The 25,652-nt window shown below is 38.1% G+C and overlaps 1 protein-coding gene across 1 annotated transcript in view; it reads left to right on the forward strand.

Moving 5' to 3' along the window:
- Positions 1-22,959, forward strand: part of Grxcr1 (glutaredoxin and cysteine rich domain containing 1) — a 107,045-nt gene extending 84,086 nt beyond the window's left edge. Inside the window, exons 3-4 of the mRNA XM_057772615.1 lie at positions 16,999-17,064; positions 22,780-22,959. Coding sequence (XP_057628598.1) covers positions 16,999-17,064; positions 22,780-22,959 — 246 coding nt within the window. The remainder of the gene's footprint in view (positions 1-16,998; positions 17,065-22,779) is intronic.
- Positions 22,960-25,652: the final 2,693 nt, after the last annotated feature.

Consider the following 25,652-nt stretch of genomic DNA (forward strand, 5'->3'; position numbering starts at 1 on the left):
TCTTAAAGACCATATCACAAACATATTGATGAATGTCAAGTTAAAAATATCCAATGATTTGATACAAAGCCATCAAAATGACGAAGATTTGCAAAGGAAAAAGAGGGGTTTGACAAGATTTCTCAGTGTTTAGATGCTTGACATACAACCATGATAATCAGAGTTTGGATTTTCAAGACTCATGTGCTCTAGTTAGTGATTCGTTGTCAGTGTGATGTAGTCTTTCAGATGATGTAGGCATCTGAAAGGAGAGCCTCAGCTGAGGAATTGCCTAATTTGGTTTGTTTTGTTGGCTTATCTGTGGGGATTGCCTTGGTTGCTAATTGATGTAAGAGGACCCAGTACCCCTGCATCCCTAGGCAGGTGTTCCTGAATTATATAAAATAGCTAGTTGAGTTTAATCCGACCTGAGTACCAGCTAGTAAGCAGCATCTTCCATGGCTTCTGGTGTACCTCTTTTGTTGTGAATTCCTTTGTCTGAGGTAATGCTATATGGAATAGCAAGCAGGCCTTCCTTCAAGTTCCTGATTGAACTCTTGCCCTGAGTTCATTCAGTGATGGACCTGCAAGATGTAATCATGTTTGCCCTAGCAACAGAATGAAGCTAGAACACCACAACCTGACTCTAGTTCCAGCCGTAGAAAACGGAGACAGGATATCCCTAGAGCAAGCTGGTAGCAAGATTAACCATGCTGGTGAGTTTTGGGTTTGACTGAGAGACCTTGCTTCAGTGAACAAGGTGGAAGAAGATTCCTGACATTACCCTCAGGCCTCCACATGCGTGTACACAGACTTGTGCCATACAGTGCAAGCATGCATAAACATTCACGCACACACACACACACACACACACACACACACGAAAGTCGAAAAAGAACGAAATAAAGACGCAAAGGGGAAAATGAGAAAAGTCCTCATTGATCTTATTGTAAAGCCTCCAGGATTTATCTCTGGGCTGGTGTGCTTAAACTTTCCCACTTGAGGCTTTCACTGAGAGAGTAACATCCATGTTCCCAAAGTTTCCTGGGTTCTGAGGTCTCCCTAATGCAGAGAGAGGGTCTTGCTTCAAGAAAAAAGTATCCTTACAATCTAAGTTTAAACAGAAGATATGTTTTTTCAATGTTTTGATTCTTGGTTGTAGTTATTTGTTAGAATTTCCTATTTTACAGTTAAATTTCAAAAACTGACTTAAAAAAAGTGGTATGGAAATTAGCATGTTTAGGTTCCCTGCCAGGAAATAAAGTTTATCCTATTGATTTGTCTATATTAGACCTCTTTAAGTTGTCATTAAAATATTTTGAATCAGCAGAACATAGAAACAAATGACTTAACAGGAGAACAGTCAGATGCCACATAATACCTGATGGGTAAAGATGAACTTCATCCTTACAAAGTCCTCAAGATCCTCGTGGATTCTTGAGAGTGAAGGGGGCTGAGGTAGAGGGCTTTATGTTCTGACGATTGCTTGTGCTCTGGGTGTACTTTGCCTTCTTGCTACTGTTTCCTGTGTATGATGACTTTGTAGTATATATGACTACATAAATTTTATTCAAGAACAGGGGGCCCAAGCAGAGATAGAGAAGAGACTTGCATTCAAAGACAGCTTGTGAGAACCACGGCTTATCAAGGGCACTTTGGTCTGCAGGGATTCTTCAGGTTTCTTCACCCTTGCATTGACCTGTTTCTTTACTGCACTCTTTTACATCTGTGCACAAATACACACACAGACAATACATCAGGGATGTGTGTGTGTGTGTGTGTGTGTGTGTGTGTACAGAGTCTAATGTATCCCAGGCTGGACTTGAGCTTGTTATGTCATTGAGGATGGTCACTGCCTCCATCTCTTGAGTGCTAGGACTACAGGCATGTTCCAAGTCACCCAGTAAAGTTGTCTGTAATTTGAGACTTTTACTGTTGTAAAGGATCCAACTTAAAATGCTGAATTTGGGTATCAATGACATTTACTTCACATGGTGAGGAAAGGTGCCATTTTCTTGAAGTACAACTGTTTTAATCTGTGCTCTTAAAAATGCAAATCCTTTCCAGGCCTGATAAACTCATGCCTATAATCCCAGGTGCTCTGCAGGCTGAGACAGAACCATCTTGAATTTGTAGCCAGCTTGGGTTGCATGTTAAGATCCCCATCTTAAAAACAAAAGGGTTGAAAGTGTATCTCAGTGGCAGCATGATTATCTAGCATGCTTAAGTCCTGCATTTGATCATCAGTATGGAGAGAGGGGTGTTCAGTGGATTTGGGGGAGTCTTTCGGGGTATATATGTTTGCCTGGAAGCTTTCAAAGAGCTTGTTTATAATTTCCAGGCACTTGTATTATCTGCCTTGCATTTCAGTTGAATGCTGTAGATGCAAATTAGATGTACTGGTGCTCTTTTTTACTCCAAGTCCCTATGGATACAGGTTATAATCCCACAGGAAAAGTACTCCCAGACACATAGAAAAAGTAGCTACTGAAATGTGTGGTCTGTATTGAATGAAATTTAACTTTCAGGGTCTTTCCAGGATCTTCAAGTTCTAAATATACCCAGGGTTGTGTTGGCCTTCAGAAGGCTGCTTGGGGTATCTTTCAGTATTTGCAGTGAATTCTTTAGTTTTAGTTCTGTGATTGCTTTCAGAATGATTAAATATTAACTGTTACAAACTATTGATGTTCAGTCATCTTTGACAATTCCATATTGTTCAACCTTATGCTACTGAAGAAAAAGATGCCACTGTATGAGGGAATCTATTACAAAAGTTGTCAAGATGCCAGGCTATATATAAACCTGCTTTCCTCTGCAGGGTTACCCCGACAGTAGCAGGTAGATGGGGGTTGTGTGAGATGTCAGGCATAAGGCAGGGGGGCTACCAGTGAGCATCTTTTCCTGGAATTCATGCATTCAGTCTGATTGGCATGCAGACTTAGTGATGGGTTGAGTGTGGGGTGAAATGAGTCTGTGTGCACCACTGTGATACTGATGGGAACAAGCGAGTAACTGACATACAGGCACAGTTTATTCAATATGAATGTTCATCTTTGGAGCTCAGACAACTTCCCTGTGGACAACTGTGCTTAAGGCTTAGAGGCCCACTGACTTATATATTGTCATAAAATCCTTTGACATAATAAATAAGAATTCACCTGCTTTATAATACCTTACTGGATGTTGTATATTTTCAACTATTTTATTCACTTTATTTTCCTTTAAAAGTATTTCTAGGGCTATCTTTATATTAATGTTCTCATTCTCTTATGGTTTTGGTCATAACACTTTATATCACTAACATCTTTTCTCCGGGTTTTTTTTTGATTAGTTATAGTTTTCAATGATTCAATTCAACTTTTTATTCTTTGAATCTATTTTTAATTTAATCTATTTTATCATAAATATATTTTTACCTTCTCTAGTTTTTTGTTGTTGTGGTTTGAAAAGATTGCTTATTACCTCTAGATGTGTTTAAATTATAAAATGGATACTAATGTCAGTAAAAATTAGATGGGTAAGACCCCATCTAATAAGAGGGTGTCTTTTCAGCTAGCTCATCTTGTAAACAAAGAAGCTTCATATTTTCTCTTTGGATGGATCTGATACAGACTTAAATATGTGATTTTAATAAATGGCTTGTATTCCCACCCATCACTGGTGACTTAAACAAAACGCAAAAAGTCAGTGAGGTCCAAGAAATGACAGCATCCAAAGCCTGTTCTCTATTGCTAGACATCATAGTACACTTAGCAATATTTATAATATTGTACTGTCTAAGTGTGGGCTAGAGTCAAACACTAATATTCAACAGCAATAGATATTGTTTATCAAGAACTTAATATTTTCTTTATTAAACTATGCCTTGATATATGTTAATATAGTACTTTCTTATAGTATACATAAAGGTAGATGTTATTTTAAAAACCTTTGTTAACCTAAATGAGCAAAAGTCTGAGTTTTAATGCTAATCACACCTATATTTCAGTTCTGGTCTTGCTACCTGGTAACTCTGTCATCTTGAATACATGCTTTTGTAACTCTTGATTTTTTTCATGGTATCTTTATATTCCAGTTTCTGTAATTTTAGGACTTAAGATTTTGAAAGACCATTGTAGGATGCAAAGGAGATTAAATAAATGGTGCTTGGAGAACATCAAGGGTATTTCTTGTGGGTCTGTCAACTCCTATGATGCTGAACAATTTCTCTTCTGCTCCATCCTTAAGAAATTCCCCTGGCACTGTTCAAACCACTCAGACACAGGAAATCCTCAGGAGATGGATCACAGAGCCGTGTGCTTTAAAGATAATCCCAAACTTCCCTTCTTTGAAGATTGTAGAGGTCAAAACAGAGGGAGATGGCAAAGGACTGTAAAGATTTGCTACTGGGGGGCAGGGTTTATCCATCCTCTGTGAATTATAGAATCCACAGAAAAAAATTACAACTTCTTCATTTCCAAACAGAATACCTCCTTGAGGAGGATGGCCAGAAACACACACACACACATACACACACACACAAATACATATATATGTCTATATATAGATATATAATATATAACTTTCTGTAAAGGTTATTACTGTTATTATATTTTAATTCTTAACCCAAAAGTTAGATTATTAAATTTTGGTAGTATCCAGGAGTTTGTGCCAGATTCTGTTCTCTCTGAATGTATCTGGCTCTATCTTGACGACCTCTTTTTTTTTTTTTCCACCAATACATAAGTATTTATGTCTAAATGCACACATTTAGGCACATGTTTTAGTGTGATGCTTGGTAGCTCAGAAATAGCAGAAACATATTTCCTGTAGTTCTGTAGGCTGAAGGCTGAGAGGTTCAATCAAGGGGCAAACAGATGATTGTGTCTGCAGAAGGACATCCTCTTAGGTCATTAACGGTCTTTTTCTCTCCAAACTTAACATGGTGTACAAGGCAAGGCAGCTTTTTGGGTTCTCTTTTACAGGGACAGTAATGCCATTATTCATTAAACTGCACCCTCATGCCCTCGTGCATCTTTGGGAGATGTCCCAAAGGAGATGTACCCCCTAAAACAAAAACACTTGGATTAAGATTTCAATGAATAAAGTATTTTTTTTTTGTGTGTGTGTAGGGCAAACATCCAAGTTACACTTCTCTCCGTATAAATGTGAGTATACATACATATGTTTTTGTCTTATTATACATTTACATTGCTATGTATCATATGAGTCAGAAACTTTAATCCATGTGAAAGACTGATTTGTCTCTTTAATAAGCCTGCAGTGCTGGGTGGGGGCTCCCACAGATATAGAAATCTTTACCCATAAGTGGTTCTTTGGTTGTAACTCCTTTGGAGCAGCCAATTTTTATAATTAAAGATATTTTAATTCTATCATGTTAATGAAATTTTAGATAGTTGTTATTTAAAAATAGGAAGTAAAAGATGAGGAGATTGTCTGGAAGAGAATTGCCTAGGCATTGCATGCATTGCTTCTGCTCACAGTGCGATGTCAAGACATATTCCAGGCTGGTGGATACACTCAAACATCGCAGAGGCTGGGAAATTTAGTCCTTCATTGAACACTATTTCAGATGACTTTCAGGGGATGTTCTCATTAAAAGGAAGGATGGACAATGGTGGTGCCATGGGGATCAGCTAATTTAAAAATTAGGAAGTTAACTGAGCCTGATGGTATGTGCTTGAAATTACTTGGAAAGGCTAAGGCAGGGGACTTGCAGTTTAAGGATTGCTTTGGCAATTTTGTGAGACTGTTCTAGAATTCAAAAATGAACAAAAAGTGGGTTGTGTATATTGTTCAGTGGAAGAGCAAGTGCCTAGCACTTATAAGATGAGGTTATTAGGTGGATTCCTACTGTTCATAAGTCAAAGCAAGTTTATGTAAAATTTCAGAAATCATTTTGGATTTAGGCTCAGCAGAAAGTTCACAAATACTAAGCTTATGAAAACAAGAAAGTGTTTTTGTTACAAAGCACCTATGTGCAGTAGGCAGTATGCTAAGCGCTTACTATAAATTGTCTCACTCGGTTCCTGAAACTCTATACACTGAAAATAGTTTTTCCAATTGAAAATCCAAACTGTGGGGAATTAAATCATTTATCCAAGTTCAGATATCTAATTATCATAGGAAACAGGATTCATTGTGTGGCTGAAACCACAACTGCAGTTTCAGTTCTGGAGCTCTCCCACACATCTCATGCGATCCCCTTCCTCCATTTCAGGACTGCAGGGAGAATTTCACATCTATATTACCTCTATTTTAAATATGAAATAAATAAACCTACACAGTGATGGTCTCCAAATAATGAATTCATTTAATTTATTGGTAGTTTTGCTTGTTTTTTTTTTCTTTCTGATTTCCAGATTTGTGCTTTGCCTTCTACCTGAACTTAGGTAGAAGGAGAAGGTTGTCTGGTGAGGCAGGGTAGAGGTTTGAGGAGTTAGTTTGGGCTACTCTTGCTGTGATGAAACACCATGGATGAAAACAACTTGGGGAAAATAGGGTTTATTACACTCACAGTTCCATATAACAGTTCAAATGCAATGAAGGTAAGAACTCAAACAGGGCAGGATCCTAGAGGTAGGAGTTATGCAGAGGCCGTGAAAGAATGCAGCTTACCGACTTTCTCTTCATGGCTTGCTCAGCCTTCTTTCTTACAGAACCCATCAGCCAGAACCATCAGCTCAGGGGTGGCACCACCCACCCACAATTGGCCAGGTCCTCCCAATTCAATCATTACTTAATAAAATACCTTACAAATTTGCCTATAGCCAAATCTTATAGAGGTATTTTCTTAGTTGAGGCTTCTGCCTCTCAGATGACTATGGCTTGTGTTAAGCTGACATAAAACTAGCTAGCAAAACTAACCCCTTGTCATCGTAACACACAAACACACCCCTCCCAAGAAGAGCATTTCCTTTTTCATTTATTCCCAAGACGGCATGTTAATATTTATATCACAATATAAAACAAAAACAATGTTAAGAGTCCTACTCTCTTTACAAATTCAAACACGTTAAAAGTTTAGTTTCTTTAAAAATTAAAAATCTGTTTGAAAATTTCAAACTCAATGTGTACTCCTGTAAAATCAAATTTAAGTTGAATACTTTCTTACTTCAAGAAGGAAGAACCAGGTCACACTTGCAATCAGATTGAAGCAAAACCAAATTCCAACAGTGTAAATAACTCAATGTTCAATATTTGAAATTCATTTGTGATCTTCTGGGTTCCTCCAAAGAGTCATTTCTCTGGTTCTGCCCTCTGTAGCACACACAACATCTCAACAGGCTAGTTTCCAATCAACTAGGCACAAGCTAAAGTCATTTGAGAGGAGGGACCCACAATTGTGAAAATTTACCTCCGTATGATCTATCTGTAGGTAAGCCTTTGGGGCAGTTTCTTAATTAGTGACTGATTGGGGAGAGCCTAGTCCATTATGGGTGGGGCCATCCCTGGGCTGGTGGTTCTGGGTTCTTTAAGAAAGCAAGCTTAGCAAATCATGAGGGACAAGCCAGCACCCCTCCATGGCCTCTGCATCAACCCTCTGCACCTACCCCTACCTCCAGTTTCCTGCCCTGCCTGATTTCCTGTTCTGACTTCCTTCAGTGATGAACTACTGAGGAACATTCCTTTATGTTGTAAATTATGTTGTTATTGGTTTCATAAAGACTGGTCAATAGTTGGACAGGACAAGGTTAGGCAGGAAAACCAGACTAAGGACACTAAGAAGAAGAAGGGCAGAGTGAGAGGAGTGGCCAGCAAGACTCAGATGAAATCAGAGACATAAGATGACAAAAAGATAATGCCACATGGAAGAATGTAGATTTATATAAATTGGTTAATTCAAGTTGTAAGAACTAGTTGGTAATAAGCCTCAATTATTGACTGAGTATTTACAATTATAATTGAGTTACCATGGTGGTTATTTGGGAAGTGGTGGGCAGGAGAGAAAAGTCCACCTCTGGAATAGTATCTATGTGCTGACCCAGAGGAAACACTTCACAGATTTCACCTTAATGATAATGGTCTCTTTTCAATCACTGCTAATTCCTTATCTCCTTCTGAACAGCATCAGTTTTCTCAGTAAAGCAAGGTTTTTACTTCAGTGATTTTTTTTTTCTTATCTTACAGAGGTGGCTGCCTGACTTGGTCATGTGTTAAGCATCTCCTAGATGGTACTGGATTTGAAAAGCAGATGAAGCTTAGCACCATAAAAAGAGCCCAGGAGAGGTTATTACAGAATTTGTAGCCCAGTTCCAGCTGAGATCCCAACATTTTGGAGATTCCAGTACCATGAAATGACCAAAGACAGTAGCAAGAATGAAGTAGAGCCAGAAGGTTCCCAGTGAACCTTTAAGCTTGGTATAAAAGTTTTCCAACGCCGGCAGGTATTTTGTGCATCACCAAGCCTGGTATTTACCAAGCCTTGTCTACATTTCTGAACTGTGGGCTTTCATCAAAAGTTCCTTAATAATATGTTTTGTGTATGTCATCAGTTTCCTGCTAAGATCTTACAGGGTAGATTGTGTTTTTATTGTGAGTCTAAAAAGAACTCTCATTAGGTGTTCCATGTATTTTTACTGTTGCAAAACCTTTAAAATGTGATATTCTATTATTTTTGACCATTATGTGCACCATAGAAAAGTCCTCTGAGATGGCAGCTGGGTATGGTGTTTGTTGTTCAGGACTTTGATCGTTTTACTGTGAGTAATATGAATAATGCAAAAGTCTGTTGAATGTGAGCTCTGCAGTGCTCTGTCTTCAGTAACCAATCTATGTTCAAATATCCCCAGTTCTCATCTGGGAAGAGAGCCCATTCAAGTTGGAATCCCTTCCAATGAATGGAATTTTAATTGACATTTTGATCATCTAATTATATTTCTCAATTACTGTCTCAATGTGAGTCTTCCTCAAATATTTTTTCTGCTGACTGATTAAATATCCATACTGTTCCAGAAAAGCAATCAACTCAATTTTTAGTTTTCAGCAGTGTTGTTAACTAATTATTCTTAGGTTTTTATTTGTTCATGACTCTTCAGGGAACCCTAACTAAAAGCTAGATAAATCTCCCATGATAACTAACACTTCACCCATCTCTCAAGTGAGCTGAAAACTTTCATGGCCTGGAAAAGAATCCTCAAAATTCATGTCACTCTTCTTACTAAAGATTTATCGATTGATTAATGTGTGTGTGTGTGTGTGTGTGTGTGATGTGAGTGCATGTGCACCATATGCCTGCAGAAGCCTGTGGAAGCCAGAAGAAGGAGTCAGTTCCCTGAAACTGTAGTTAGAGGGTTAGAGGTGATTGTGATCTACCTATGGGTTCTGAAAGCCAAGTTCTCTGTAACAATAGGGGCTCTTAACCTTGGAACCATCTTTCCAGTCCTATCACTTTTGTTTTGAATAAACCACAAACTTAGGTATTTGTTTTCAATATCTATCATGAAGAATAAATACCTATTAAGCTCAACCACTCATTCCCCTTTTAAAAACATCACGTTCTATTTAAACTTATAGTAACATCATCTAAGGTAATGGAAAATACTTTCTGGACTTTATGAATGTTTCATTATTTGTTTGTGGACTGACCTTTGGGAGCTTGGCATGGATTCTTAAGGAATTTACTCCTTGACGGCTACTCTTTGAATTCCCATTCAAGTATGAAGTACATTTCTAGACGCTTATCTATCATTTCATGTCAGCCCTGCAACTTTGTCATCATTATTACAACCCATTTATTCACAAATACATTGATTCTCAGAGCACATCAGTTAACTGAAGAAGGACATTAAAAAGAAATCCCACACTAGATCAGAACTGAGTATAATAAAAGGTTATTTATTTAGTGGTAGACTCACAGATCACAATTCTCTGCTCAAATGGAGAACAGCAACCAAATCCCACAGCTGCAAAAGAGGCTAAGACGTGTGCTTTACATCAGCATATGTAGTATAAGAGGCTACACCTAAGTGGGCAGGTAATTTAAAGGCTACTGACTGTAGGAATACCTACATCACCACCCTCTTTAGTTTAAATAAAAGAGTTCTAAGCCTAATACAAAATTATATACAATAAGAACAAATATCAGGTGTAAAAATTAAAATTAGAACCAGGATAAACAATATCAAGCAAGAAACACATAATAAATGTTTCAATAATATCCTATCTTAAAGAGTTTGTCTTGTATGATAAATAACTTGGCCAAGTCACGAGAGGAAAGTAACTATAATTATCTAGTCTTCAACCCCATCAAAGACCTGAGAAGGGAAATAGTATTTTCTTGAGCAAGCAGGAAGTGCAATCAAGCAACTTCCAAAATGTGCAACAAATGACAGAGATAACTGGCTACCTGGGAAATCACCCAAAGCCTCATTTACAATGTTGGAGCAACCAACTTTGGCTAAGGCCTAGAGTAATTGATAGACCATTTTCAGAGGCAGGAAAATTTTCAAAAATGTCTTACCATGTCTTGGCAAGTTTTGACAGTCTTTTTTCTTGTATCCTGCTTGTCCTATGTATTTTGTCAGTGGTCAATGCATGGGCAGTTCCTTGCCCAAAGGCCAGTTTTGCCAAGAAAAAAATAAGCTCCAAGTGGAATATCTTTGGTGCTCAACATTCTATTGGGACTAGATCAGTGCTGCCAGGAGCAATCGTGTCTCACTTCAACACAACTCTTAAGTTATTTAAATGTCATATTCTATAGCTCTTTGAAGTGGATGAAGATTACCTATCTATATAGAATACAATCACTATGTATCTAAAGAACCTGATTAGTCTAACTATAAGTATGACAAATATGGATGACTATTGAAAAGAGGCCGAACATGCACTTTTCATTGGCATATATAGTGTAAGAGGCCACACCCAAGTGGGCAGGTAATTTAAAGGCTACTGGCTGAAGAAATTCCTACAGTTGTTAATTTTCAAGGTTAACTTATAATGGAGGCATTAGAATTTGAATCTTCAGTGTTTTAGTGACCTTAATGACTGCATTAAAATCAATTTATGCAAAGAGAATTTGGGCAAATAACAAGTAAAAATCTTGAATTTATTATGTAAAACAATCCTCATATTTTTGCTAACCTAATCATCAATATTGTTCCTTAAAAAACAACTTACTGGGCTGGGCAGTGTTGGTTCAAACCTTTGATCCCAGCACTCAGGAGGCAGAGACAGGTGGATCTCAGTGAGTTTGAGGCCAGCCTGGTCTACAAAGAGAGTTCTACATAGAGGGACCCTTTCTCAAAAAACAAAACAAAACAAACCCTAACCAAACTAAAACAACAAACAAACAAACAAACAAAGTAAACAACTTACTGACTTGTTAATATCAAGTTCATTTAGTGGCTTTCAGTGAAGGACGAAATAATTACTCCCATGATCCTCTATTTTGATGATGTAATTTTGTTATTAAGTAAAAACTGGCCTTACTAGAAAACTGTCCTTTTCAACTGCACTGAAAATAGTGGCTCAACACTAATTACATTAAACTAAAGACATCGGCTTTGGCAGGAATTTGACACCCAAGGGTCTGTGTTTCATATTTGCTCAATAAGTCAATTATCTTAGTTAATTCTGCCCCCAAGTTTCCCTGCAGGGACATAGAAAAACCATGTTTTTTTGTTGCTGTTGTTTTATTATTAAAATACCCACAGGAGCCTTTACTGTGTTTTTTTGGACATTGGTGGGATACTGCTACACCTGTTTTGAACAGTTTCCCATTCTGAGTGTTTGATGCAGAACTCCAGAGACGCCATGAAGCTTGCCACACACTGGAGGAGATCCAGAGCTGAGTCCTAAAGGAAATACTCACTTCATCAGCAGGGATCAGGCGGCCTCTTTCCAGGCAGAGTGGATATGGGCTCCCATTTCCGGTAGGCACAGCAATTAGAGCAGCAAACACTAATTGAGCACATCCTTTGGCAGGCGTGAAGCTTGGTTCTAGTTGAGCTCTCTCAGTGCCAAACGTGCCATCTGCTCTCCTGATTACACAGCAGAAGGGTTGCTTACCAGGCAGGATCTCTGAGTCCTAGCCTCCTGGTCCTCTCCAGAGAGTGACCTGGGAGTGGCTCCACAGTCTTCATCTGCCTGTTTTGCTGTTCATCTGACATTCTTTTATGACATCACATTAGCATCACAAATACACAACATCTCTCTCACAAATACACGATCTGATATTTCCAAGGCTTGCTTACCTTTGTTGAGATAGTATTGATTATAAGAAATACTTGCTTCAAATTTAATGATGTGTTACTGCCCCGTTTTGAAGATGAATAATACAGTAAATATTCAGGAGTTGTTGATGGCACAAGAACATTGAATACCTAAGGATGTCATCACAGCTTGCTGTGCAGTGAGGTCTAAGGATGGCTGATTCTCCCGAGAAACTCAAGGATGCTTTACCATTTTAAAGGGGTTTGAATAGTGTATTAAAGTTTTCCTAGTGGCGAGTGAGGAGAAAGTTCAGGCAATGGATGGAGTCTGTGTGTAAAATTTAAAGAAGGGAGGAGGAGAAATATTGCGGAACTTACAGTAGGGCAAGACAGCTCTGGGAGGATTGGTCAGCCAGCAATGCTGCTGTTTGTGGGCCCTGCTGAGAGTGTGGGTTTTATGTTAGTCACGAGAAGACTGTTTAATGAGCAGTGTGGGGCATGCAACAAAATGGAGACAAATGCATGGCAGGGAGTCAATTAAGTGAAAAATAAAAGAATCCTCTTTAAAGCTAGCAGGAGGCTAAAAGTTTTACTGGTTGGTTTCAAGAGTCATTTCTCTAATAGCATTTATTGAAAGCAAAATTTTTATGGTCAGTAAAAAATAAAGATATTACTTGTTGTATGAGCCATTTCACCTCTTGTCTGAGTTGTTGTCCAGACTCTGGTGCTAAGACAGACTTTGTTTCTTCTGAGGATATAATTGATAATCGAGTGTAAGCCTTAATCATAACTGTCATTTGGGGATGTATTTTCCTTTTCTTTGCTTCATTTTCTTTTTCTTGAAATCATATTCAATATAATTTTTATTATGCTATGATATAGGTCTGTTACTCATGTTGTGCTCTTAGTAAGATGAAGTGGAATAAATAAGTAAATATGAACAAAACCTACAATATAGGTGCTTAGGTGTTACACAACAAATATGTGTATATATAATTGAACATTTGCGAGACAGAACCTACCCTGGCACACACAGTGTAGTCTATATAACTGGATAAAACACAGTCCTGAAATGGACAAAGCTAAACTATTTTTTTCCAATTTCTCTGGTATGCTCCACTGTGGATGTAGGGTCTTCATGGTACAAAGTGCTATTCACTCACTTGAACTTCCTGGGAATTCAGCGAACAGCCAGTCCTAAATACAAATCTGCCCGTCATAGTTCCCAGTTCCCAGATTGAGTTTTTGATACTATTCTCTCACTGATGAACAAGCCTTCATGGTAGCGAGGGACAACAGTCTCTCTCTCTCCCTCCTCTCTCTTCCTCTGTGCATCCTCTTGCTCCTCTTCAAATGTTAGTTTCTTTCTTTTTAAAGTTTGTGATAATTATGATTACTTTGCAGCAATGACTAAATGCCTATAATCTTACTTTGCAGCAATGACTAAATGCCTATAATCTACCTCATGTATTACTACTGTCCTATTATTGTCGTTTTCAGGATTATATTTATTTTAAGAAAAAAAATACAGAACAGAAAAAAAATACTGAACAATAAATAAAATAAAGTTGCCCTAGTAGCTTTGATGAACTGGAGCACATAATTGTATGGTTAATATCTGGTAGCTTATGATTGAATGGTGGAGCTGTAGATGAACAGTGTCAAATTCTGATATTCTTTGCCAAACAAACCAGAAAAATGTTAGTAATCGAGAGTGTCAATGTCTCTTTGTTGTACACACATGGGCATCTTTGGTAAGATAATTAATGACTTGGATTGATTTGACTGAAAAAAAAAGGACTGGATGAGACTTTTGGAGTACTCAAACACGGTGAAGAGCAGGCCAATCAGAGAACTCCATGACAAGTGCTTTGAACCTCAGCATGGAAGGAAATGGCCCTGTAAGGCTGAGATCACCTTTCTGGCTGCTGCCCTTCGGATCAGACAGAGGGACCCTAGAACACTCTTGTCCAACCCCACTCCTATATCTTATACTTTCAAAGAGATGTGGGGCTCAGTATAAAGTCAGAGATTTTGGTTACCATTGTGGCTTAGCCCATGGTACCGAGACTAGAAACTGGCTTCCTGATACAGATCTGAGCACTGGTTGAAGAGGAATTGTGGAGACCCTAGAACTGCAGCTGGTGATAGAGGAAACAGGTATTCAGCTCTTTGCTTCCTGTAACTGGGAAACCTTTTTGAAATCTTGAGCACTCGGTACACCACCTATCCACTAATCATTCGGTTATATCTTGACGATTGGGATTGTGTCAGACCTTGATATGATTAAAGTTTAGCCATCTAATGTGAGATAGAATTTATGCTCTGGAAATTTCCATGCATATAAGAGCAATGAACTAGATCTTTCCTCAGCATATAGTGTATTCTACACCATTGATGGAGGCAAAATGCATTGCTTAGGAAAGAACTGGGAAGCCGACTGGCTATAGTTTTTTTTTTTTAATTTGTTTGTTTGTTTATTTATTTATTATAGATTTCTGCCTCCTCCCCGCCACCGCCTCTCATTTCCCTTCCCCTCCCCCAATCAACTCCCCCTCCCTCAGCAGCCCGAAGAGCAATCAGGGTTCCCTGTCTTGTGGGAAGTCCAAGGATCTCCCACCTCCTTCCAGGTCTAGTAAGGTGAGCATCCAAACTGCCTAGGCTCCCACAAAGCCAGTACGTGCAGTAGGATCAAAACCCAGTGCCACTGTTTTTGACTTCTCAGCAGCCCTCATTGTCTGCTATGTTCAGCAAGTCCGGTTTTATCCCATGCTTTTTTTTAGACCCAGTTCAGCTGGCCTTGGTGAGTTCCCGATAGACCATCCCCATTGTCCCACTGACTGGGAGAAGATCTTCACCAACCCCGCAACAGACAAAGGTCTGATCTCCAAAATATATAAAGAACTGAAGAAACTAGACGTGAAAATGCTAATTAACCCAATTAAAAAATTGGGCACTGAACTGAACAGAGAATTCTCAACAGAAGAAATTCAAATGGCCAAAAGACAGTTAAGGTCATGCTCAACTTCCTTAGCAATCAGGGAAATGCAAATCAAAACAACTTTGAGATACCATCTTACACCTGTCAGAATGGCTAAAATCAAAAACACCAACGATAGCCTTTGCTGGAGAGGTTGTGGAGTAAGGGGTACACTCATCCATTGCTGGTGGGAGTGCAAACTTGTGCAACAACTATGGAAAACAGTGTGGCGGTTTCTCAGGAAATTTGGCTATAGCTTTTATGGGGCATTCATTTTGTTTGCCATCATTGCGGTGCATTTTCCTTCATTTGAGAAAAATGAGGTGTATATTCTCCGTGCTGCCTTAGTTCTTGTGCCCAAATCCCCAGAGGATTTTTTCATTTTAGCCTGGTTAGCTCAGGAAAAGAAATAGAAAGCTGCAATTCGAAAATATTACCGGTTCTTTCTAAGTTTCTACGTTTAATGTTCTGGCAGTGGGCTTCCATCACCTGTGTTATATTGTCTGTCACATCTGTCTATGTGCCTGGTGAAGCTATCAATGAATGAATGAATATAATCTACCTCCTCTTAGGCTCTGTGCATTTTCAGTCTCCCTGCGCATTCGTCTGTAGTGGATTTTAATATATTGACTTGACATTTCTGATGTTGATATGTTAGAAGGCAGAGTAAACTAAAATGAAACAAGGGCTAGAGTTCTTAGACAATATGGGGAAGTAACCAGCATCTACTTAAATAAGTTGCACATTCTTCATGACCTGAACAAGTGATCAAGCGAACAGATGCCACTAACCCCAGAAGGCATTCTGCAGCCCTAGCAAGTAGATCTTTAGCTCATGTTGGGATTTCCCAACACATCATTTTTTTAGCATTAATATCTTCTTCTGTAAGTGGATTATTCTTTTATATGTATTCACATAAAATATACTTTGATTCCCATGGGATCAAATAAGATCTCATTATTTCTTTAAATGAATATTTGCCATGCTTACCACAAATAGGATTATAAAAACATGGTTTGATTTTTGTCCATGACTTGTTCATTAAGAAAAAAGTGGATTAGACTCTTATTTGAAGCAGTGCAGAGACAGTGTGAACAAAGTCAAAGTGAACTCAGCCTTTCATTAGTAATAATTACCCAAACTGTCTTCCTCCCCTCTCTGTACTCTGAGGAGTTGAATGGAAGAGTGCTAAGAAGACAATAGAAAGGAGAGACGGTGGGGATAGTTCAAAGAACCGTGATGAACGTGTAGGAAAGGGCCTACGTGTTTCCTATTCTGACTTTCATAGTAACTTCAGCTCTGCAGCAATTCCCCTGCTGGTGTTCCAGCTGCCTTTATGCTTTCTCTCAAGGACACTCTGCGATTGTTATGTAATTTTACTAAGGGTCAACTTCTGCGAGCAGCAGAGCACACTGTATCAAAGGAGATGGTGCTTGCTGTCTGACAACAGCGCTGGGTTAATGATGATGATTTTGTTAGCCATTAAAAGTACATGTATGGCAGTAAGGAGAGTCATTCCAGGGTGACTAGAAGAGGGCAGAGATAACCCAGGCTGTGGATTTTTCTCAAAGCTCTCTTCTCCAGATAGAAGACCTGGTGCTGGGTTCCATGGGTGTGCTGTACGCATCCCTGTTAGACCTGGTGTGAGAGCTAGTACTTGCCAGATCTTGCCCCTTTTGACAGCCTTCTCAGTGCCCCAAGTTGAGCCTTGACACAGGAGTGGGTATGTGACAGTAAAACATTTTGGCCTCTGGTTCTACGTTTATTCAGAGCTACGGGGGAAATTTGTGCTCATTGTTTGGTAAGCTAACTTTGCCTGGTTATGACTTTGGCTTTCAAATATTAACACAATGGATTTTCTTTCCTCCATACCCCTCTTGTCAACAGGGTGCTGAGAAAATTTTGTCAATGAATGAATCGGGAGAACTGCAAGATCTCTTAACCAAAATTGAGGTAATTGTGTTTTTAACAACTTATTTTTAGTAATCAAAAATGTTAGGCACATTCTGATTGTAATTGGTTTCCTATTTGAATTTTTATTCCATGTTCATACAAATGTAAAATGGTATATGTGTGAGAGTTTAATTGGGTACCACCTGCCATTGCATTTGCTCCAACAAGGGTGATTTAAATATCTGCTTCTAACAACCTCATCCTATTAACTGAACTTTTTAGTTGACTTTATCTGAGACTAATTCTCCATAATAGAGGTGTTGAGGAAGTATTGAGATAGAAAATTGTCTTAAAGCACACTTATTCCCATGGGCTTATTCATCGTTTATGAAGGTAAAGGAAAAATCATTTCTATGAGACACATTTTAATTTCTGTTGGTACCCTTTACAATTAAAGCATAAGAGACACAATTATTCAAATACATAGTGTAATAAATTAATCTGTAACTGGAAAACTTCTAGCATTTCTCTGGTAAATGACTGTATCATCCTCTGGGAGACAACAGTGTCTGCTCAAAGATTTGCTCAGAGATAGCAGTAACTCAGGAAAGTTCTGAGCTAATTTTTGTCATAATAGTAACAGTTGCATTACATTTATACACAGAGGCTGAGAAAAAGGGCAGGCAGAGAGAAAGTGATTCTGAACAGGGAGTGTCCCGGGGATGTAGAAAGAAAATATGGCATGATCTGGTTTCCTAAATTTCTTTAGCATATGCAGGTTGTAATTTATGAAGTATTATGGTCTGAAAATTTGAGAATTTACCAGCAATACAGCTCTACTGATAGCCATGTGACCTCTTGTCCCAAGGGTAAAATTTGTAGTCATCCAGAAAATCTTGCCTACGAAGGAACTAGGGTTTAATGGAATTCAATCTAGATAAAGAGAGAGACCCTAGAGAAGCATTAGATGATCAATCAAAGTGGATGAGGATGCAATATTCAAATATGAGTATCTATGTCGTAGCCACATGTTGGGGCAACATCTCTCAGGGTCCAGCCTTGATGGGTTCATATGTTCCAGGGTAGGGGAATGTGGATTAGAAATGTTAGGCAAGAGGAACAGAAATGAAAGAAATACAGAGACAGAGAATAGTACCATGGGGGTAACCCAATGAATACTGAATCCACATGCATTTATTTCCATCTGCTTATATACTCCAATTTGAAAGGAGGGGAAGAAGGCAAAAAACTGCTTTAACATGATATAAAGGACAAACAGAACAATTACTTGCTTCAATATTTGAGACATAAAGTATTTCCTGAGTTAACCATTCTGATGCTGACATGTAGTGAATGTACCTTGGACCAAGTATCCTGTAGGCAGCCACTCCCTGGGTCAAACTTCCTGTCATATCCTTGAAGGGACAGGAATAGGCTTGAATTCTCTGATCTTTTGTTAAGGTGGGGTGGATACACGTCTATGGGCCATCTTAATATCAAAAACACCAAGTAACCACACCCTAGGTCAGGATATCTTGTTTGTAGCCACTCCTTAAGTCAGTCTTCTTGTCAGTAACTTTGAAAGAGCAAGAGCAGGCTTAAGCTCTCTGATCTTCAGTCAAGGTGGAGTAGACCCATTTCTGTGGGCCCCCACATATCCAGTACTCTGGTTAGTTTTGGTAGGAGTTAAATATTCGCAGGACTGAAAGCATTTAAATCCTGATCATGTAGCAAGTAATATGCTTGGTGTTTTATATATACTGAGTGATTAAAATATGTTATCTTATTATTCTCACGATGCCTATAAGAGAATAGGCATAGAAAGAGACTAAATCATTTGCTCAAGATGTTACAGAAAATGTTTGATTCCTGAATCTGATCAGTCTGACTCTAAAGCCCATGATATTACTTATATATAGTTATGTTCCTATGACTTTCAATTCAGATGACATATAGATAAATGGGTCATATGACTTTATCATGACAAGACACAAGACTGGTTGAAAAATTTATCTAGTGTATGAAGTTCAGAGATAAGCTGTTCTAATACTATGATCTTTCTTATGGAACATCCTAAAAGACAGACAACTGGTTATTCTATAGTAAGACATTAGACAGGTTATGCAATTCGCATTTGTATTATTGGTTGCCACATGTCAGCCATACAACTATCTTTTGCTCTCATAGTACAAGTCCAAGGCTTAGTGGTTATCCTAAGTGAAGTTGATGGATAAGGCTTAGCAGTTGCATGGGGCCAGGAAAAGGAAATCAGCAAATAATTTTACATTTTTTTCTGGCTCAAGAATGCTATCATGTATACTGTTCAAGTGAACATTTCTCTGGCAAGCTGAGTGGCTGGGACTTATTGAAGAATATTGCCCATGTCCCTGCACATGAGCAACAGGCCAAGAGGAGCATATTTATATGACACAAAAGTTATGTCTTGACTCACATTGATAGTTGAAATAGCTATTTTTAAAATTGAGAATAACAGTGGCCTTATAATAGTTTCACCACTGTGCCTTATGCATCAGAATTAACAGATTTAGAGTAATATTTACTCTTCCTTTACCAAGGCAAGCTCTTAAATCAGAAGACTAATACTGATGCATTTAAATCAAATAACCCAATATAAAAGAATATGGTTGAGGCATGTAGCTGTGAAGAATTTATCTGGAGACAGCAGCTGGTGCATATGACTTAAGGTAGTGATACAGTAATAAAAGACTTGCTTACAATGCCTAACCTTATTGTGTGCCAGTCAGCTTTCTATCTGCCCAATGTGGATTAGTTCACTGAATCTGTCAAGAACTAAGTAATCAAAGAAAGATTTCACTTTGCAATTTAAGGCCTCCAAAGAGAAGATTTTAGGATGGTCTTGATAAACCAGTGGCTCTGTTAATATAAGAATGTGGCTTAAATATTGATACGTTAATTTTCTCTTAGAAAATTTATTAGTTGTGACTTTCAGATAAATTATGAAGTCAGGGTAAACTCCTGGTACTAGTGAATTTAGCATTTGATGTTTTCATTCATCAAAAGTAATTTTGTAGGCTCTGTTTCAGATCTATGATGTTTCAGATCCTCTAGCTCTGTTGCATTACAATTTTGAGTTCTATGTATGGACAGTCTGATGTTTAGGGTGAGGGTGACAGAGAGGATGGCACGAGGTGACTGATGGAGCTCACAGTATATTTCGGCTTTGCTATTCTTTGTCATTATAAACATTCTTTTGGAAAACCATGTTATTTTAAAGCTTCTTCATCCACAAGTGTTCCAGGACACAGTGTGAATTGGTTACAGATAAAGTTCACCTGATGCCCTTTTATGTTTGTTACTGAAATGCTGAGGCACATTTTTAAAAACGACCAAACAATTTACATCTGTTGATAAACAGCTCTTTTCCAAACATTCCTCCTGCTGCCTGACAGCACCTGTCCTGTTAGTCTGCCAAAGCTCGACTCCCACTTACATTTTAATCTCACATAAACTGTGGCTTGTCATCGATTTCCAAGGAAATATATGCTTCTATAAAAATTATTTGTGATTTATCTGAAATTCAAATTTTGTGAATATTCTTTATTTTTATTTTTAATACGTGGCAATCTTGGTCTATTAGGAAGTCCAAATTTGTTACAATATTGCAGTAATGAATGGAGTCCTGGACTTCTGATCCTGTTGCTCTCTTGTAAGCTATAGACTGGCTTAACATCTACTTTGTCTAGTTGATGCAGTTCTTATATAAGCCATGATGTCTGTCTGTCTATCTATCTATCTATCTATCTATCTATCTATCTATCTATCTATCTATCTATCATCTATCTGTCTGTCTGTCTGTCTGTCTATCATCTATACACCTATTTATCATCTATCTATCATCTCCTAAGCTTGCCTCAAACTCACTATGTAGTCAAAATTAACTTTACATGTTTTATCTTTTTGCCTCTACTTCTGAAGTTCTGGGTTTGCAAGTGTATACTAACAAGACCAACTTTATATTTCTCAATGTATCATTCTCTCACAATTATAGGAATATATTGCATTGATCATCTTATTTCTGAAATTAGACTACGTAATTACTTGCTAATTCCCTTATATTTAGCTTTTAAAGTATATTCTCCCCCCTTATATTCAGCTTTTAAAGTATATTCTCCCCCCCCAATATTTACAAAGACATTTTAGCATTATGAAAAATTTAAATCCAACTTACTTTTCTTTACAGGGACCAATTCGTGCATAGAACTATTACAACAAAATCATCAAATTATCATTTACATTCAGTCTATCTGTTTGGGAGACTTGAATTTCCTCAATCTTTAGAGCATTTCCAGTTTCCAATTTGTGTCACTGAGATCGGCAACAACTACTTCCTATCAAAATAATTCTGTGCTGTTAAAAATGAGACATTGCATAGGTTTTGTGTCTTACTATAACAGCTAAACCAAAGGATAGTAGGAAGTGGGTCTTTCTGAAAATATATACATAAAAAGATATCTGTGGGTATAGACATGCACTTGATTATATTCTAATGCTTGCTTTCCAAATTACATTTTGAAATTATTTATAAAGATAAAATTGCATTTACTTATTTCTTTTCTAGATTCTTTTAGTTGGATATAGTAGGATATTGGAAAATAAATTCAGTTAGTTTAGGTTCCTTTTCATGTGCAATTTTGACTCTCTATTGCAATACTGTATATATCTGTGTGGTTCAAATATGTTTGTCTGAGTTTGTCATTTTGCAGGTGTGTGTGTTTGTGTGTGTGTGTATGTGTGTGTTTGTATGTGTGTTTTGCCTGCATTTTTTTAACTTTGCACAAAGCCAGGCTTTCAAACATTGTTGCCAATTCCCTTACTGCGAGTCAGGAACTTAGCATCATTCTGTTTGTGCTCATTCTGCAATGGCTTCTAATCACCCCTTGCTTGGAGAATTCCAACAGTGGATTCTGAGAAAGCTTATGTGTGCAAAGAAGCAAACTGAAATGAATGTAAGGTTTTATGAAATACTGTCTTCCACACAGGGCCTGGTGTATTTATTCTATATTTAAGATCCTTTATCATTGCTTGAAGTGGAAAGGCTGATAGCTATTAAGAAAGATTTATGATGTGCATAAATGTCTTAAGATATCCGTGTCTGTTTTCTTAAGTATCAAATGAGGATAATGATACTTGTATTGTGTCTCTCTTGAATATGATTTCTGTATGTGGAGGGGGAGGGTAGAGGGAAGAAATAGCATATAATGATACACTTGAAAGTGCTTTGCAAAGATTAAAGAATTATTCAAATTGGCAACACAATGACGAATCTTCAGTAGATATTGGCTTCTTCAAACTTTAGCTCGCAGTTTTCTGATTTTTCAAATTCTTCATTGGATGTGTTTTTTCCTAGAAGACAGAAAAGTGTTAAGAGAGACAAAAGGGAAAGCTAAAAGTATTTTCTTCTCATGAAAATAATTATCTCTTGCTTTATTTAGTTGACAAAAAATGTTTTTATATGATGAAACTCTTGAAAGTATGTGCCATGCAGCACACTTAGGCTAAAATTTACTAGACTTCCTAAACCAAGCCTGAGCCATAGATGGTCATAGGAAGGCCGTGAAAGAATCCTGCACCTGTCCTTCTCCTAGGCCCCAAGGATAGTAATGGCGGGTAATGTCAGGTGCATAGCCACAATTATATCTTACCAATGTTGTTTTACAACCTCTCACGATACTGACTGGATTGTTTACATTAACGAATTTTCTGTTCTCTTCTGTTTCTTGCCACCCTATGCAGAGAGTACAGCATCCACACGAGTGTCCCTCTTGTGGAGGCTTTGGCTTCCTTCCATGCTCCGTGTGCCATGGAAGCAAGATGTCAGTGTTTCGAAATTGCTTTACGGACGCTTTCAAAGCCCTGAAGTGTACAGCTTGCAATGAGAATGGTCTTCAGCGCTGTAAGAACTGTGCTGGCTAACTGGAGCTTCTGCCCAGAGAAAGCCTCATTTTATTGAGCAAAGGCTAAAGGTTTTTTTTTTTTTTTTTTTTAAAGAAAGTAATGTTTTTGGATTACAAAATAAAGTTTGTATATTATAATTACCTTTGTTTTAATTTTTGGCTATGATTATTTTTGTTGTTTTATTAAATAAGCACTTACTCAACAACTTCAAAGAACAAAGACCTGTGTGCTAGATGATGGTTTCTAGTGGAAATCATGGAGAACTCAATATCATTCTAACATATCCAAAGTCTCATTCCCCAAATGTTTCTGATTCCTAAAGGAAAGAAAACATATCTCAGTGCTTGTTGCAGTAGTACTCTTCTTTAGGATGGTCTGTTAGAACTCGTTAGATGTGTAATGCATGTGATGCATTCCTTAACGTCAGGGAAGCATAAGCTTTGAACAGTGGGGAATAATGAACCATGTATTCTTAAGCCATATTTTTTTAAGTTATATAGTAGTGCCAAAGCAGATGACTTTAATTATACATTATCAGTGTTCTCAGATATATCTTTGGAGGATGTTATAAAAACTTCCAGAACAGTTGGGGAGATGGTCCAGTGTGTAAAATCCTTGCTATGTATCCTGGTGACCAGAGCTTGAACACCCCAAACCCACAAAGTGCTGCATGCAGTAGTGTGTTCCCACCTGTAATCTTTGTGTCTCCAGTGAGATGAGAAGCAGAGGCAAGAGAATTCTTCAAATCTTGCAGTACAGCTAACCTGTTTATGCATGCTTGAGCAAGAAACTCTGTCTCAACCAAGGTGCATGGTGAGGACTGATAAGAAGGTTGTCTGATGGCCGTCACACACATGCCATGGCATTCATACACCCCCTACTCACACACATGAATAAACACACACACATAGACACACACTGACACACACAAACACATACACCTGTACCACATATACACATGTTGCCGTAAGATATTTCAAGTTATTTTTTGTTTAATTTTTTAAAATAAACTTACTTTGAAGCACCTGCTTTGTGTCACTGTCATGGGAAGCCACTCATAAAGTTATGGATACTCGTGGGTCTTTAGAGAAGGGTAGAATAACTGCTTAAGCATGAATGTCTAAAACAAAATAATTTGAGTAGAGTAGATGACAATACATTGTTGTCTGCTTCTATCTATAGCCATGGATTCTCTTATCAATGGTTTGAAAGAATCACCCCTGTCTTAGTTACTGTTCTAATGCTATGAGGAAACACCATAACCAAGGGAACTTATAGCAGACAGAATTTAATTAGAACTTGCTTACAGTTTCAGAGTGTTTGTCCGTGAACATCATGATGGAGACCATGATGGCAGGCAGACAGGTGTGGTGCTGTAGCAACAGCTGAGAATTCACATCTGACCCACAAATTGAAGGCAGAGAGACACACTGGACCTTGCATGGGCTTTTGAAACTCCAAAGCCCACTCTCAGTGACACTTTTCCTCCATCAAGCCCACACTTCCTAATCCTTCCCAAGCAATTCCACTAACTGGGCTTATAGGGACCATTCTCATTCAAACCACCACAGCCTCCATAACACCCATGCAATCATCAAAAAAGCAACAAATGTCTATGAGACATTATCTAGTCAGGCATGGGGGGGGGAAGCAATTCTGTTTTCATGAGGCTTATAACCCTAGAAGGAAGGATAAAAGGACGCAAATACAGAGAAATGGGTCCCATAACACAAAGGCAATGAGTGTGCTATAAAATGTACAACTGGAGGACCTACATGCATGAGTCAGAAACAGACAGAATGTGCTGGACAACTGATATATAGACAATTGGAAGCTTGTTAGTCAAAAGCAAGAGGACACTGTGTCTTGCAAAAACTAATTTACATGTTTTTAAGGTCACAGAAAATTGTATTTAAAGAAGGATTAGAAATCTTATGGAGACAATGACCATCTCATGATAGTGGGCCAGATTATAATGTGCCTGACTTCCTGCTGATGCCACATAAATACATTTTTAAAGCCTTGGAGAGCAACTAACAATAGAAAGGAACAAGAGGGTATTTAAATACTGAAAGGGTGTTGTCCAAAGTTTTCTGTTCTACCAGGTCCTGCAGCCATTAAGTCCCAATTAATCACACAGAGGTCTACATTAGTTATCAACTGATTGATCCATTAGCTCAGGTTTCTCATTAAGTAATTCTTATAACTTACATTAGCCCATAATTCTTGTCTATGTTAGCCATGTGGCTTGGTACCTTTTTTGGTGAGGCAGTCACATCTTGCTCAGTGGCTGGGTCACAATAGCAGTTTGCAGAATCCTCTTCCCATATTTCTCCTGTTCTCATTTCCCTGCCTCTATTTCCTGCATGGTTTCCCTGCCTGTCTACTGGTCAATCAACATTTTATTATACAAGTACAAGAAACAATTGTTTACAGGGTAAAACCATTGACCCACAACACTGGATGTGATGTAGAAGTCCCTTCTGTGTGTTGTGATTACCATTAATGAATAAAGAAACTGCTTTGGCCTGTTGATAGGGCAGAGCTTAGGTAGGCAGGGAAGATGGAACAGAATGCTGGGAGGAAGAAGGCAGAGTCAGGGAGATGCCATGATCTGCCGCCAGAGATAGATGTACTGAAACTTTGCTGTAGGCCATGACCTCATGATGATATTCAGATTAATAGAAATGGGTTAGATTAAGATGTAAGAG

Source organism: Chionomys nivalis, chromosome 6 (assembly GCF_950005125.1).
Source record: "Chionomys nivalis chromosome 6, mChiNiv1.1, whole genome shotgun sequence".
Classification (NCBI taxonomy): Eukaryota; Metazoa; Chordata; class Mammalia; order Rodentia; family Cricetidae; genus Chionomys; species Chionomys nivalis.